This window comes from Mus caroli, unplaced genomic scaffold (genome assembly GCF_978045245.1).
Source record: "Mus caroli unplaced genomic scaffold, Mus_caroli_1 scaffold_2, whole genome shotgun sequence".
Taxonomy (NCBI): domain Eukaryota; kingdom Metazoa; phylum Chordata; class Mammalia; order Rodentia; family Muridae; genus Mus; species Mus caroli.
Genome location: NW_028227257.1, coordinates 47,538,068 through 47,551,275, shown reverse-complemented (window position 1 = coordinate 47,551,275; position 13,208 = coordinate 47,538,068). Strand labels below are relative to the sequence as shown.

Genomic DNA, 13,208 nt, shown 5'->3' with positions numbered 1-13,208 from the left:
ATTACCTCCCAAATGACACATTGTTCCTTGTGAAGTCTGGAGTTGTTTGTCATGCCTGAGGGCCTGAAGCATTTTTTTTTTTTTTTTTGATTTCTCCAAATTTAGAAGTAACTTATTTTAAATGTTGGATGCATAACAAAAATCTGTAACAGCTTCATTGTCTAACCATCTTTTCTCATAATGTGGCCAAGAAAATAGATCTGGCTTTGCTAAGTGAGATTAACTTTCTCCATGAAATAGGAGGCATAAGTGTGTACTTATCTTGACGTGTTAAGAGTGTCTTAAGCTTGCCCTTAATTAGTCTTGGGAAGACTGAACACAAATGTAATTAACTTATTACCTTAGTTCTAGCCAGACGCACAAATATTTTCTAAGTGAAAAGAAGCCTGCATTTTAAAAAATCGTTTATAAACAAGGGGCACATAGGATAATGGTTTGCTACTAATTCATATTCAAGAACACACTCCTGAGAGAGCACAAACTGAGGCCAGCTGCTAGCCTGAGATGGCCCTGCCCTAAGAACACCTTTGGACATTCCCTCATTTCAGGCTTGAGCTGCTTAGACAGCTACACAGCTCCATTTACATCAAACATATAAACATAAGATACAACACGAGTAGGGAACCTTTTGGGAACTATGATTACAATTCTGTATGTTAATTATGCCATATGATAACAGCATATGCTTTTTACAGTGGGGTATCACAAATGCATTGATATTTACAGGAATGGTTTCTGGTTAAATCTAAATGAAAGGAGGATGTTTAAATACAAGAAGGAGGCAAATTCTGTTGACATGTGAAGGGTACAGTGTCTACTGGAGAGGTTATTTGTGTCCTGGACAGAATAATGATTCTCCTGTGTTTAAGAAGGTCTTCCTTAGTAACTGAGTTTAAGGGAGGGATACATATGGGGCTGTGAAGGAGGAAGAAAATACCTATCTAGCCAACCTGATCAACCTTAGTATTCAGTAGATGACATAATAATACAAGTGAATTCAGTCCTGGGGTCCACCAGTGCTTTGTTGGGAAGACTGTCTAAGACCACAGGGATGCTGAGGGTATGGGCATTGACTGGATCTTCTTGATTGCACCCTGTGACAGGGAGACCTTTATGCCTCACTATAGATACGCTACTTCAAAAATGCGTTTAGTGGTCTCTGATTCAAGGAAGAGGGATGAAAAGTGTGGAGCTGTTTCTCCATTCCAAACTCCCTCTAATGAGCTTTTCACGACCTCATTCTTCACAAAGGAAGAGGTGAAAATCACATCCACACCATGACTTCGCTGGGCTGATGTTCCTAATGATCCGTTCTCATTATTTCCATTTCATTACAGTGGAGACACACAGAGATGAGTCCTGGGGTTAGGACTTTTACCCGGATCTTTGGATCTCAAGTAGAGTTCCTTTTGTAAGTCATTGTATGTTCTAGAAAATTGTCCAAATCATAGCAAATGTTCAGATTATACTCATTGCCACTGGAAACCTCGGCTCTTTCTGTGTCCTCTTCCTCCAAGACCCCAGAGCCCTGAAATCCTTGGCATTAAAGTTATCCACAACTGGATACATTTCTTGTCTCAGGACTGCCCATCTTTGCCCAATGGGCTTGATGAGATTTGATACATCTGTGGTAAAGCCTGCTCCCTTATTTTTCCTCATTTGAAATTACAACATTCCAGATGAGTACAGAATATCTAAGGAGACAACTGGTGTGGAGTGGGGAAAGTCAGTATACTATATGGACCCTCTTCCTATGAGGCCATGGTCTCCCTATTGATGGAGTTATCCTTACATTTCTAGTATGTCTAAGTGCTTTATTCTATTGCCTTTGACAGTTCTGTGCAGAAAAGATACAGAATGAAAGAATATGTAGCATGACTCTGGCTAGTCATTTGTGACTTCTTTCTAGTGACCTGGATGGATGGATGGATGGATGGATGGATGGATAGATAGATAGATAGATAGAGCTGAATAACTCCAAATAGCTTCTATCATTTTTGGGGGGTAGGGGTAACTTGTTTTTGCACATAGCAGGTAATTCTCACATGTCAGCTCTTGTCCTTGAATAATTGGTTGATGTGGTTTGCAGACAGAAGCATTCAGTCCACGTCACTTGTTACTATTTGTGTCTATCTTCTAAGATGTTATGTAGACATCAGTTGTGCTGTATGTTATTACATAGAAGCGTCCCGATACATTAGAGCAGGAGAACATGAATACAACTGATTCTTTCCATGTAGCTTGTGAGTGGTTGATGGTGTGTGATTTACTGAGTACCGAATGTTAAATTTTTCCTTGGGCAACACCTGCAGGCTACTTTAGTCTGATACAATCCACCTCTTCAGTGGCAGGCACCCCGCTGGTTTTGAGGTCGAGGTCAGCGCTGGACTTACTCCCGTAGTGAGATGGCCGCCAGTGGAGGCGCAGCATCTTCTTGAAGTATTTCATGGTGTTGTTCTTGACCGTCACGAAGCATATAGTATTGATCATGCTGTTGCTCATGGCAATGCACTCCACGACGTAGAAGGCGGTGAGGTAGTGCTTCTCCTTCACAACTACCGTGGGGAAGAAGTCTCGCACTATGGTAAAGCCATAGAACGGCGCCCAGCACAGCACGTAGGCTGTAAGGATGCCCATGAGCAGTAGCACTGTCTTGCGGCGGCAACGCAGCCGCTTGCGGATCTGCTCCGTCTGGAAGCCAGGTACAGCCTTGAACCAGAGCTCTTGGGAGATCCTGGCATAGCACAGGGTCATAGTGACCACGGGACCCACGAACTCAAGCCCGAAGACGAAGAGGAAGTAGGATTTGTAGTAGAGCTGCTGGTCCACCGACCAGATCTGACCACAGAAGATTTTTTCTTGATTCTTGACGATAACGAGGATGGTTTCTGTGGTGAAGTAGGCAGATGGGACAGCGATGAGGATGGAGACCATCCAGACCAAAGCGATCAGGAAGGAAGCGGTCTGATAATTCATCCGTGGTTTCAAGGGGTGGACAATAGCGAGGTATCTGAAGGGAGAGGGAAGCCAGCAGTGATGGTTATATTTCGAAGCACGATTGCTTTTTAACCAGCCCGGAGAGCTGGAACCACACAGTGAAACCCCAGCTGCCTCCGACCCAGGTTTAAGCAGCCTTAGCTCACTCACAGCCCCACTTGGCTTTTAGAGCACCGATTTAATGGAATCAGCTACTGGGTTAAAGCAATGGCTGTTCTCCTTTGCCTGACATAGGGACCAGGGAATTACCTTTCTTCTGAGATTTATTTCCCTGAATACAACCCAAGACATTTGTTATACTACAGCCAGTATAAGCCTATCCCTGTCTAGCTTACAAATGAATGAGACTCAAACTTTGGTTATTTTATTTGGCTTTGGCGATGCTGGGGGTGGGCTGGGGTGATGGTAACGCCTACTCTACTTTTCTAACTGCTGACCTGGCTGCAACCCCAGTAGTGTATGTGTACCCCAAATACTTGCTGTTTCTCCTGGTCACGTGGTCCATCTCCTCTCATGGTGGCTTCCCCCTCCTGCATCCTTCTCTCTCTCTCCTCCTGTCCCACTCACCAGGTAACTCAACCTGCCTATCTCTAACCCCTTCAGTAATTGTCTGTAGCCATTTTTATTTAGCCAGTAGTTTTCAATTAAGGAACAGGTTTGCACAATAAAAGCGGGTAAATGTAAGAACTCCCTCGTAGGTCCAGACCTTCAGGTACAGATTTTAGCATTAGAGTTCATAGCTATAGACCAAACCTCAACAGTCTGTGAACATTAAACATAGTAAGGATATACTTGTGTGAGTATTTTTCAGTAGATACACACACTCATCTGTTCAGGATACTCTTATACCTTTTAAGTTTTCAATCTTGCCATCCTGCCCACAAACATGGTACTCCTAAAGTTCTTATTCCAAATTTCTCATGATTTAAGGTGAAAGAAAAGTTGTGTAGCTCAAAGGGAGGTGTGGACACTGCTCGAGCTTCCTCTTCCGCCCCGCCCCGGCTCCTAGATGTCAGCCTGCATTATGGATGCGGTGGGATTAAGTGGGATTTAGGACTCTAGTAAGAAATAAGCAATATGCCCAGGTTCATGGCCAGCAGATACCAGAGTGGAGCCTCCTGATACAAAGCGTTCACATCCACCTCCCCGTGCCATTTCACACTGAAGAGAAAGTGCGTGATGAAGGCATCTCACTGGAGTACCTTAAAGCGTTACCCCTGTTTATTTAAGGAGTCACACTACTCGAGACGGATGAAGCCTGAATCCTTCGTGGAAAATGAGCTCACTTGTGTGGGCTGCTTCCAGAGAGATGGAATGATAGCTATTTAGATATTTGGGTCCTGGGATAATTTCTGTGTATTATGTCGGGGGTGGGAGAGGCAAGAAGGATGGTAGGGGAGGGTGGAGGAAGAGAAGAGGCATGAGAGGTAGATAAGAGACACATTGTCCTGGAAATGAGTGTGTGGGCCCAAAGCAGGAAGTATACTAAAAAATACTCAGGCAAGTACATCCTTGCTATGTTTAATGTTCACAAACTGTGTGAGCCAAGTGCAGGAAGCCTCCAGTAGAAAACTGACTTCTTTTCTAACCAAACTCTTTGATCACCTTTCCAAAACAATGGCGTGACTTAGAATCCCTCTGCCATGTTACTGTTCTCTGTCCCTTGAAGTATTTCTGTTATCTTGTCCCATCTGTACCTGCTTGCTGGTGTCTCTCCAGTGGATTCCATACTTGAGGCTTCTGGCTATGGAGGAGAAAGCTGGACCCATCCCAGCCATGGGGGCTCCCTGATGGGCGTTACCCAGAAGCCTCTGGGGCTTCCCACCTATCTGTGGGAGCAGGCTAGGAGGACAAGCACAACAGGGCCAGAGAGGTGAACAGATGGGCAGGGCAGCCTCACCACTTGACTGAGACATCTCACCGTCACTGTCTCTCTGTGATAACTGGACAAATTGTTTCCTGTTGCCTTTATAATAAAAGGGATACTTGTAATGCCACCACTGTGCCAGTACAGTGTTGGGGGTCAGAAGTCTGACATGGTTTCACTGGGTAATCTTGGGTGTCAGCAAGTGGCACTTTTTAGGGGTTCCAAGGACAACCTGATGGGGGGCTTTTGTTTGGGTTTTATTGTTGTTTGCATCTCTAATTTTTTGAGAACTGCCTATATTTCTTGGTTCATAACCTCTCCTTCTTTCAAAGCCAGCAATGGCCAGTGGAGTCTTTCTCTCACAGGCCTATTATGACATTCTGCCCACCTTCAGATAAGAACCTTTGCCACTCATTGGTTCTATTTTAAATGATTGGCAACCATAGCTCCTTGGATTACCTTGCTCCTCCTTAGGATGCAGCGAGCACAGTCATGGGCTTTGGGGATTTGGGTACAGGTATCTTTGATGGGCATTCATTACTCTGTGTACTCTACTAAACCCAAAGTCTTTAGAGACTATAAAACAAATTCAGGACTTAAAACTGCTCTCAATCTGGTCCTGTCATCACAGTGTATCAATAACTCACAGTATGTCAATAACTCAGTTTACCAAAAACTAATACAATGTACCAATAACTAATATTCACAGTACACTAATAACTCACAGTGTACCAATAACTAATACTTACAGTATATCAATAACTCACAGTATAACAATAATTCAGAGTATATAAAAAACTCAGTGTATTAATAACTCTTAGTGTATCAATAACTGAAGTCTCCCAATAACTCATGGTATATCAATAACTCACAGTATATCAATAACTCACAGTATATCAACAACTCACAGTGTCTCAATAACTCACAGTATATCAATAGCTTACAGTATATCAATAACTCACAGTATATCAATAACAGTATATCAACAACTCACAGTGTATCAATAACTCACAGTGTATCAATAACTCATAGTATACCAATAAGTAATGCAAAAAACTTCACATTTCTGCTAATTTTGTTGTCATTTCCCATCCCCACCCTCATCACCTTTTTCTTGGGTGGCCTGGAACTTAACTGTTGTAGATTAGGCTAACCTTAAACACACACACACACACACACACACACACACACACACACACACTGATAAACTGCCTGGCTATCCTTAACTCTTACAGTCAAACACTTTGTCATCCAATACATCTTTCTTACTCAGAGGACATTCCAAAATTCATTGTTAACATCAAGTAAATCGGAAAGGCAAGAGTACTGACTTGGAAGGTGTTGGGCAGGTCTGTTTCCAGACTGCACATTGGATAAATAACTTAGGCTCCAGAGACTTAGTATCTGCATCTGTGAAGTGGGGATAATAATGACTTAATTGACAATCTGTCAGGATTTGTGTCAGCTTCCAAGAAGGTAAACATCCATAATGTATGACAGGGCTACAGTACTTTGCGTATGCTGAGCCTTTCCCATGAGTCATTTGTTGGCAAGAGAGACATCTGCAAGTCTCTGTGGCCAACTGTCTGCTTGAGAGGGTATGCATGCTTTTGAGGTCAATGGACCTCAGCTCTCTGCAACTAGAAATAGCACCTCCTCTGCAGGAGGATAGTCTCTGGCTCAGCTTCCACAGACAGCATGTGCTGGCCCTTCTGGAGTTTCTGCACAGCAGAGCAGGCATATTTGAAAAAACAGTGGATGGGAATGCACAGGGAGACTGGGGCTTCTGCAGGAGCCCAGGCTATGCATGGGCCGGTGGTTAAGCCCCACTGGGTGGCTGCTCCCTTATAATAAACACCCTCCCTTGAAATGATGAGCATTGAGATATTGCAGTGTTGGAGGTCAGAAGTCTGACAAGGTGGGGGCTGGCAGCTGGTATTCCTTTTGGAGACTCTTAGGGGAGGACCTGTGTTGGGGGAGGGCAGTGGCTAATAAGTCTCTTCTAACCCACAAGAAACTTAAATTGTTTCTCTATCTGAGGTGACTAAAAATAGGATCCCAGGAAACACCACCCAGGATGGCCCCAGTAAGAAAGACCCATTTTCTAAAATGAGCACCATCAGGGAAGGGTAGGGATGTCTGACCCATCTTCCTGATATTTTAGAGCCCAGTGATGGCAGGAGGGGAAACTTATTAGGGCACTACTCTAAGGCCCGAGGTTCCACGTGCTGCTTTAATCTGTGAGCCTCACAGAACCCCAGCGCCTACCCAAGAGCTCCTCTGTGCTTGTCAGATGTGCTCCACTGGGAGCACTCCAGGAAGCCCATGAAGCTTCTCCTCCATTTAGCTCCTCTAGCAGGCATGGCGGGTATAAGCTTCCTGTGGGCGCTAAGTCTAGATTTAAGGCTGTGTGCCTATTCTCCCAGTGCCCAGTAGCCTAAGGCAGGAGAATCAGAGTTCAACATCATCCTGGACTACATAAGCGAGACCCTTGCTTCTGTTGAAAAACTAGCATTTACAAGTCACCATATGTTTATTATTCTCAATGCTTGATAATTCCTAGTTTTTACATGAAAAAAAAAAAGCTTCTTGAGTTCAAAAATTACATCTTCTACAGCTTGTATTTCTACAGCAGTTTCATAGCTTGGGGACAGCATAGCCACAAACCTGTGGCAGTCATGCCTCCATCCTCCTTTCTCTTATCCTTGAGTATATTCTCCTCTATAGGCCTCTGCCTTTACATTTCAGCACATCCTCTCCCATCCCCCTCTGCTCTCACCACTTTGGTACACACTCCCTCACTCCTCTTTTGCTGCATCAGCATATGTGTGTGCACTCTAGCATGACGATACCCGCCTCTTTGTTTGTTTGTCTGAGGGTTTTCTCTGGCTTTCAGAGTCCTCGTGGCTTCCTGTGCAGTATTTTCGAGAAGCCCTCTACAGTGACTTGTAAGAGCCATATACAAACAACTCAGCTCCCTCCTCCCACGCCTGGGAGAACTCCGAGCTGTGATCTACACTTACTCCAAGGATTTCTTAGCAGCACTCGCCCACGGAGGCTTTTGTAGTGTATTTCCTGTTCCCTCCACTTCTCATTTCCCACTCAGTACTTCCTGCACATGGATCCCTGCACAAGTCCGAGGATATGAGGGAAAACCACAAACTAAGACATAGGTGTCTTAGTGTAGAGGCAGAAAGACCAAAGATATGATGATTGTCTTAAAATACACAGATGGGGACTTCTATATCTTTATACCCAATATGAATTGGAGGGTCATGCTGGCATAGACCACAGTGCTAGACTCAGGATTTATATCCTGTGACATTGGGACTTCTGGAGATTTCATAAGCAAAGGAATATCTTAGGAAAAGCCAGCAATAGTGATTCTCAGATGCTTTGTATGGCTAAGCATGGATTTTAGGGTACAGTTAGAAGCCCCTGGGGAGCACAAGAGACAGGTCAATAGAGCACCAGAGTGTCCATCATGAGTTGCCAAGTGGCAAAGCTGAAGGGACAGGTACTGGGTTTAGTCAGAGCTGGACATAAGGGATGGGGTCAGTGGGTGAGGGACAGGAAGAAAGGCGGAGAATGATGGTCACTTTCCTGTTTGGGTCACTGGGAGCAGGGTGAGGGGACATGGTGGGTGGGGTGTGAAGGCTGCATGGGAAACAGTTGGCTGGGGTGAAATGGAACCTCTGCTGTCTGTGCCATGTGACTGCTTCCTATACAGCACTAGCATCACAAACCACAAGACAGCAAGATTGACGTCACAGACACAGCTTACAGGGGACAAGGCATGAGGACAGCAATCACTCTCCTTTCAGCAAGCTTACAGTCACTCAGGAGAGTGAATAAAACCGCAGATTTTTGCAAACTCTCAGCTCAAGGGATTTCCATTCAGGCGATGTGGGTGGGTGGGGCTCAGGAAGCCAACTCTATCACTATAGCAAGTGACGGTCTGTGTGATTTTCCTGAGGACTTTTGTGCAGTTGGCTGGCAAGTATGCATTTCATAAGCTGGTTTCTGGACTGCAGAGCCTCAGGGCTGTAATAAAGGTGCTTTCCCTATGGGCATCTTGCTATGCAAAGGAAGAGGTATCTTGTTCCTGCGTCTTTTCTTAGGATAACTGAAAAATAACTAGCTGGTATATTAAAAAGCATGAAACAGCACCCAGAACTGAAGAGCTGAAAGAGACAAAATGGGAGGCCAAGAAGCCCATCTTCAGAATACATTTCAGAGCAGCCCAAAAGGGCTGTGCATCAAAGATCTCTCCCATCTCCCACTGCACCATTGGTGACAATGCTGACCTGAAACTATACACATAAATGACACATACAAGATTTCTCATTTGCTGCTGTTACAATTCGTGCCTACAAATTTATAGCAGAGCAAGGACTTCTGGGACATCTCATGCAAATATATGCAAATAAGCACACAGATATATGCAAAACAGCAAAAGCAAACTTGTCCTTCTCTCTTTCCTGAAAGCAAATTCTGTTATCTTATTTTCAAATCAGCTCTGCAACAAAGCCACCAGAAGGGATGCTCCATGCTCCATGATTCTCATGAAGTAAATAAAAGACAGGGGGCTGGAGAGATGGCTCAGTGGTTAGGAGCACTGACTGCTCTTCCAGGGTCCTGAGTTCAATTCCCAGCAAACACATGGTGGCTCACAACCATCTATAATGGGATCTGATGCTCTCTTCTGGTGTGTCTGAAGACAGTGACAGTGTACTCATATACGTAAAATAAATAAGTAAATCTTTAAAAATAAAGTCTAAACTATATATATATGAAATGAAGAACAGACAGAACTGAATTGTGGTGACAAAGAATGATCACTAAGACTGGCAGAGGAATTTGTCAGGGGGCACAGGAAGCTTGCTAAGCAATGGAACGCTTTGTATCTGGATCTGGCTGCAATGAAAAGCTTGGTACCTATTGTGCTGACTAGAAGCTGCTCTGGTTAACTCTCCTAATGGCTTTTAAATAGTTGTTGCCTGAGTTTTCTGCTTTTTGTCTCTATGTTGTAGGGCATGTGCTAACTGTATCAGAATTGGAGACAGTATCTCAGAGCAGGACCAGAACTATGAGACTCAGAGGCTTCCAACTTCCCCAAATGCTGGTGAACAGAAATGTCTCCTCTAGTCCCTTGACAACTCACTGAGCTGTCACATCTGGAGCCACACCAGTCTGTGAGAACTGAAGTTGAACCTCACCTGTCAATAGCGATGGCCAGCAGAGCGTTGGTGGAGACATACAGGGAGACCGTACGGAGGTAGTTGACGGAGGCACAAAGCACGTGACCATGTGCCCAGGAAAGCTGCCGTACTACATAATAGTCCATCTCAAAGGGGCAGCAGACGATCGCCACCAGGAAGTCAGAGATGGCCAAGTTAGCAATGAGGAGGTTGGTAAGGTTGCGCAGCTTCTTATAGCGGGCAAGGGCAGCAATGAAGACAAAGTTGCCAATGCCGCAGACTAGCATGATGCCTGCCAGTGCCACGCCAATGACAATTTTGGCTGCAAAGAAGGTCTGTGTCTTGGTCACATCCTCGTCCTCACCCAGGGGGAGGTCATAATCACCATAACTGTAGTTTAAGGAGACATGGTCTTGGGGTGGATTCAAGTCTGGTGCAAAGCTAGTGTTTCTGTTCTGGGGTCCCATGTTGATGGTGCTACAGGTGAGTTGGTGTGTATCAGGAAGATATGCTCACATGGAGTTCAGCACTTCTGCTGGGGTCAGTGCGTGCAGGTCCCTGTTGGAATCCTTAGGGAGAACAGATAACATCCAGGATCTGGGGACAGATAAAACCACTGGTCAGCAAACATCAGATCTGGCTAGTCCCCCCAAGAGTTAGCTAGGTACAGTCCAACCAGAGTCACCCAGGGCCAAGGAGACGGGAGGCCGTCTGCTTGCTGGTCACAGAATGAACTGGAATCCAGAGAAACCCAAGAAGAATATGCACCCTTAGCCGGACAGTGGTGGTGCATGCCTTTAATCCCAGCACTTGGGAGGCAGCGGCAGGCGGATTTCTGAGTTCAAGGCCAGCCTGGTCTACAGAGTGAGTTCCAGGGCAGCCAGGGCTACACAGAGAAACCCTGTCTTCACCCCCCCCAAGAGCCCCCCAAAACCAACCAACCAACCAACAAACAAACCCAAAGAATATGCACCCTTGTCCTCCTTCCAGCAACAGTGCTGGGCTGACTGTTCTTACCCTCAATAGCTTACCAGACAATGGCACAAGGCAGGGGCTGTGGACGGGAATGCATTGGTGGCTGGGAGTGGTTCTCCTGCTACTCTCCTGTTCTTTGCTTAGGAGCTCTAGAAGCCAGTCTCTTAAACTATGGGGCTTGCATAATTGAATGTGGCAAGGGGGAGGAGGGGGAGGAAGGTGACTGCAAATGGTTTCTGAATGAACAAAAATCAATTCAAAAACAAAAATCAGACACACAATGAATCCTGGCTGTTTCCGGCATCCTTCATCCAAGTTGCATCAGGACACTTGGTTGTGGCCTTGTTTCTGCACACATGTGCACTTTGCCCTGTGTGCTAGTGTGCTTTGCAGTGCCCCTAAACAGGGCCTCCAACACCTTGCCTCAGACTCGTGTGCTGGGAATTGCACACGAATAGCTACTGTACACGCAAAGTTTTCTGCTCTCATAGAAACATAACAATTTAATTATGGAAAACAAAGACCACACACTGGACATTACACACTGGGTGCTACATACTGGATGCTACACACTGGATGCTACACATTGTTTCATTCAGCTACAAATTAGTGTATCCTTGAGCTTATTGTGTTGAAAGGTTTTGATTTTAAAATTTCTATTCAAAGGGCTGAGAGATGGCTCAGTGGTCCCAGGGGCTTGCTGCTCTTATAGGGGGCTCTCTTCAAGACCAGAATTCAGAATTCCATAGCAAGCACCAATCCTGGCACTATTAATGATACTCTGTTATGCTTGTACACAGGAGCCTAGCATAACAGTCCTCTGAGAGGCTCCACCCAGCAGCTAACTGAAACAGATGCAGAGACCTACAGTCAAACATTGGATGGAGCTTGGGGACTCTTATGGAAGAGTTGGGGAAAGAACTGAAGGCCCCAAAGGGGATAGGAACTCCATAGGAAGACCAACAAAGTTAACTAACCTGGACCCTTGCTGGCTGTCAGAGAGAACCACTAACCAAAGAACGTACAGGCTAGACCTAGCCTCCACTTACCCACATGTAGCAAGCATGCATCTTGGTCTTCATGTGTGTCCCCCCAAAACTGGAGCAGGGGCTATCCCTAAAATGTTGCCTGTCTGTGGAATTTGTTCCTCTAACTGGGCTATCCTGTTTGGCCTCAGTGGGAGAGGATGTGCCTAGCCCTGTAGAGACTTGATGTGCCAGGGTTGGGGGATAGTCCTCTTCTCAGAGGAGGAGAGGAGGTGGGGATGGGGGAGGGAATATGTGAAGGGGGAACTGGGAGGAGGGTGAGCAATGATTGTGATGTTAAGTGAATAAATAAATTAATGGAGAAAAAAATAAAATTTCTATTTTAAGGACTGAGATGGGTTAGTGGTCATAGAGGCTTGCCATTCTTGTAGGGGGGGGGTCTCTTAAATAAGACTGGAGATCATAATTCAGTTCTCAGCACCAACACTGGATTGCTCATAATAGCTTGTAATTCCAAGTTCTGGGGAATTGATACCCTCTTCTGGCCTCAGACAGTCCCCACCTTACACTAACATACACACACATGGCACAATACACACAGACACACATGTGCACACATATGTACACACACACACACACAAGAATTTAAAAATTGCTGTCTGAGCAATTGACTGGAGTTTCATTCTAAAAAATAATCATTAAATGAAATTTGGCTTGGAATTAGGACAGAATTTCTAGCCGTGCTTGAAATGGCCCTGAAGCAAGCTTGCCATTTGTGCCGTGTGTTTCTATGAAGAGGCATCCCAGCATTGACTATCACAAAATCAAAGTATCATTTAACTCTGAAAAAATGTTCTAGATGCTGTATCAAATATTCAGCCAAGATTTAATTCTTTATGTAAAAATACGCAATCCATCTCATTACTATGCAAATTCGCTTTCCTCGTTCATAAATGGTAAAATTATATGCGTATCAAAGAATTGTTTTTAAATACATTAATGATTTATTATTAGTAAGTGTTTGAATTATATTCCTACTTTATACACGTACAAAAACCCAGGGTCGTGTAAAGAATTCTCTGGTGAATGAGGTCCTTCTAAATGGAAAAATTTAAGAAGCCTTGCTCTAGGATAAATCCTTTCTCCCCAGGTTGACCCCACGACTCTGGATCAGCTTCCGGA

The 13,208-nt window shown here is 44.8% G+C and overlaps 1 protein-coding gene across 1 annotated transcript; it reads right to left on the bottom strand.

Moving 5' to 3' along the window:
- Nucleotides 1-206: 206 nt before the first annotated feature.
- Prokr2 (prokineticin receptor 2) lies at nt 207-10,597 on the bottom strand. Its single transcript, XM_021156569.2, has 2 exons — nt 10,084-10,597; nt 207-3,010 (listed from the first exon to the last, which is right to left on the bottom strand). The coding sequence occupies exons 1-2, from the start codon at nt 10,530-10,532 to the stop codon at nt 2,314-2,316; spliced, it is 1,146 nt and encodes a 381-aa protein (XP_021012228.1). The 5' UTR covers nt 10,533-10,597; the 3' UTR covers nt 207-2,313.
- Nucleotides 10,598-13,208: the final 2,611 nt, after the last annotated feature.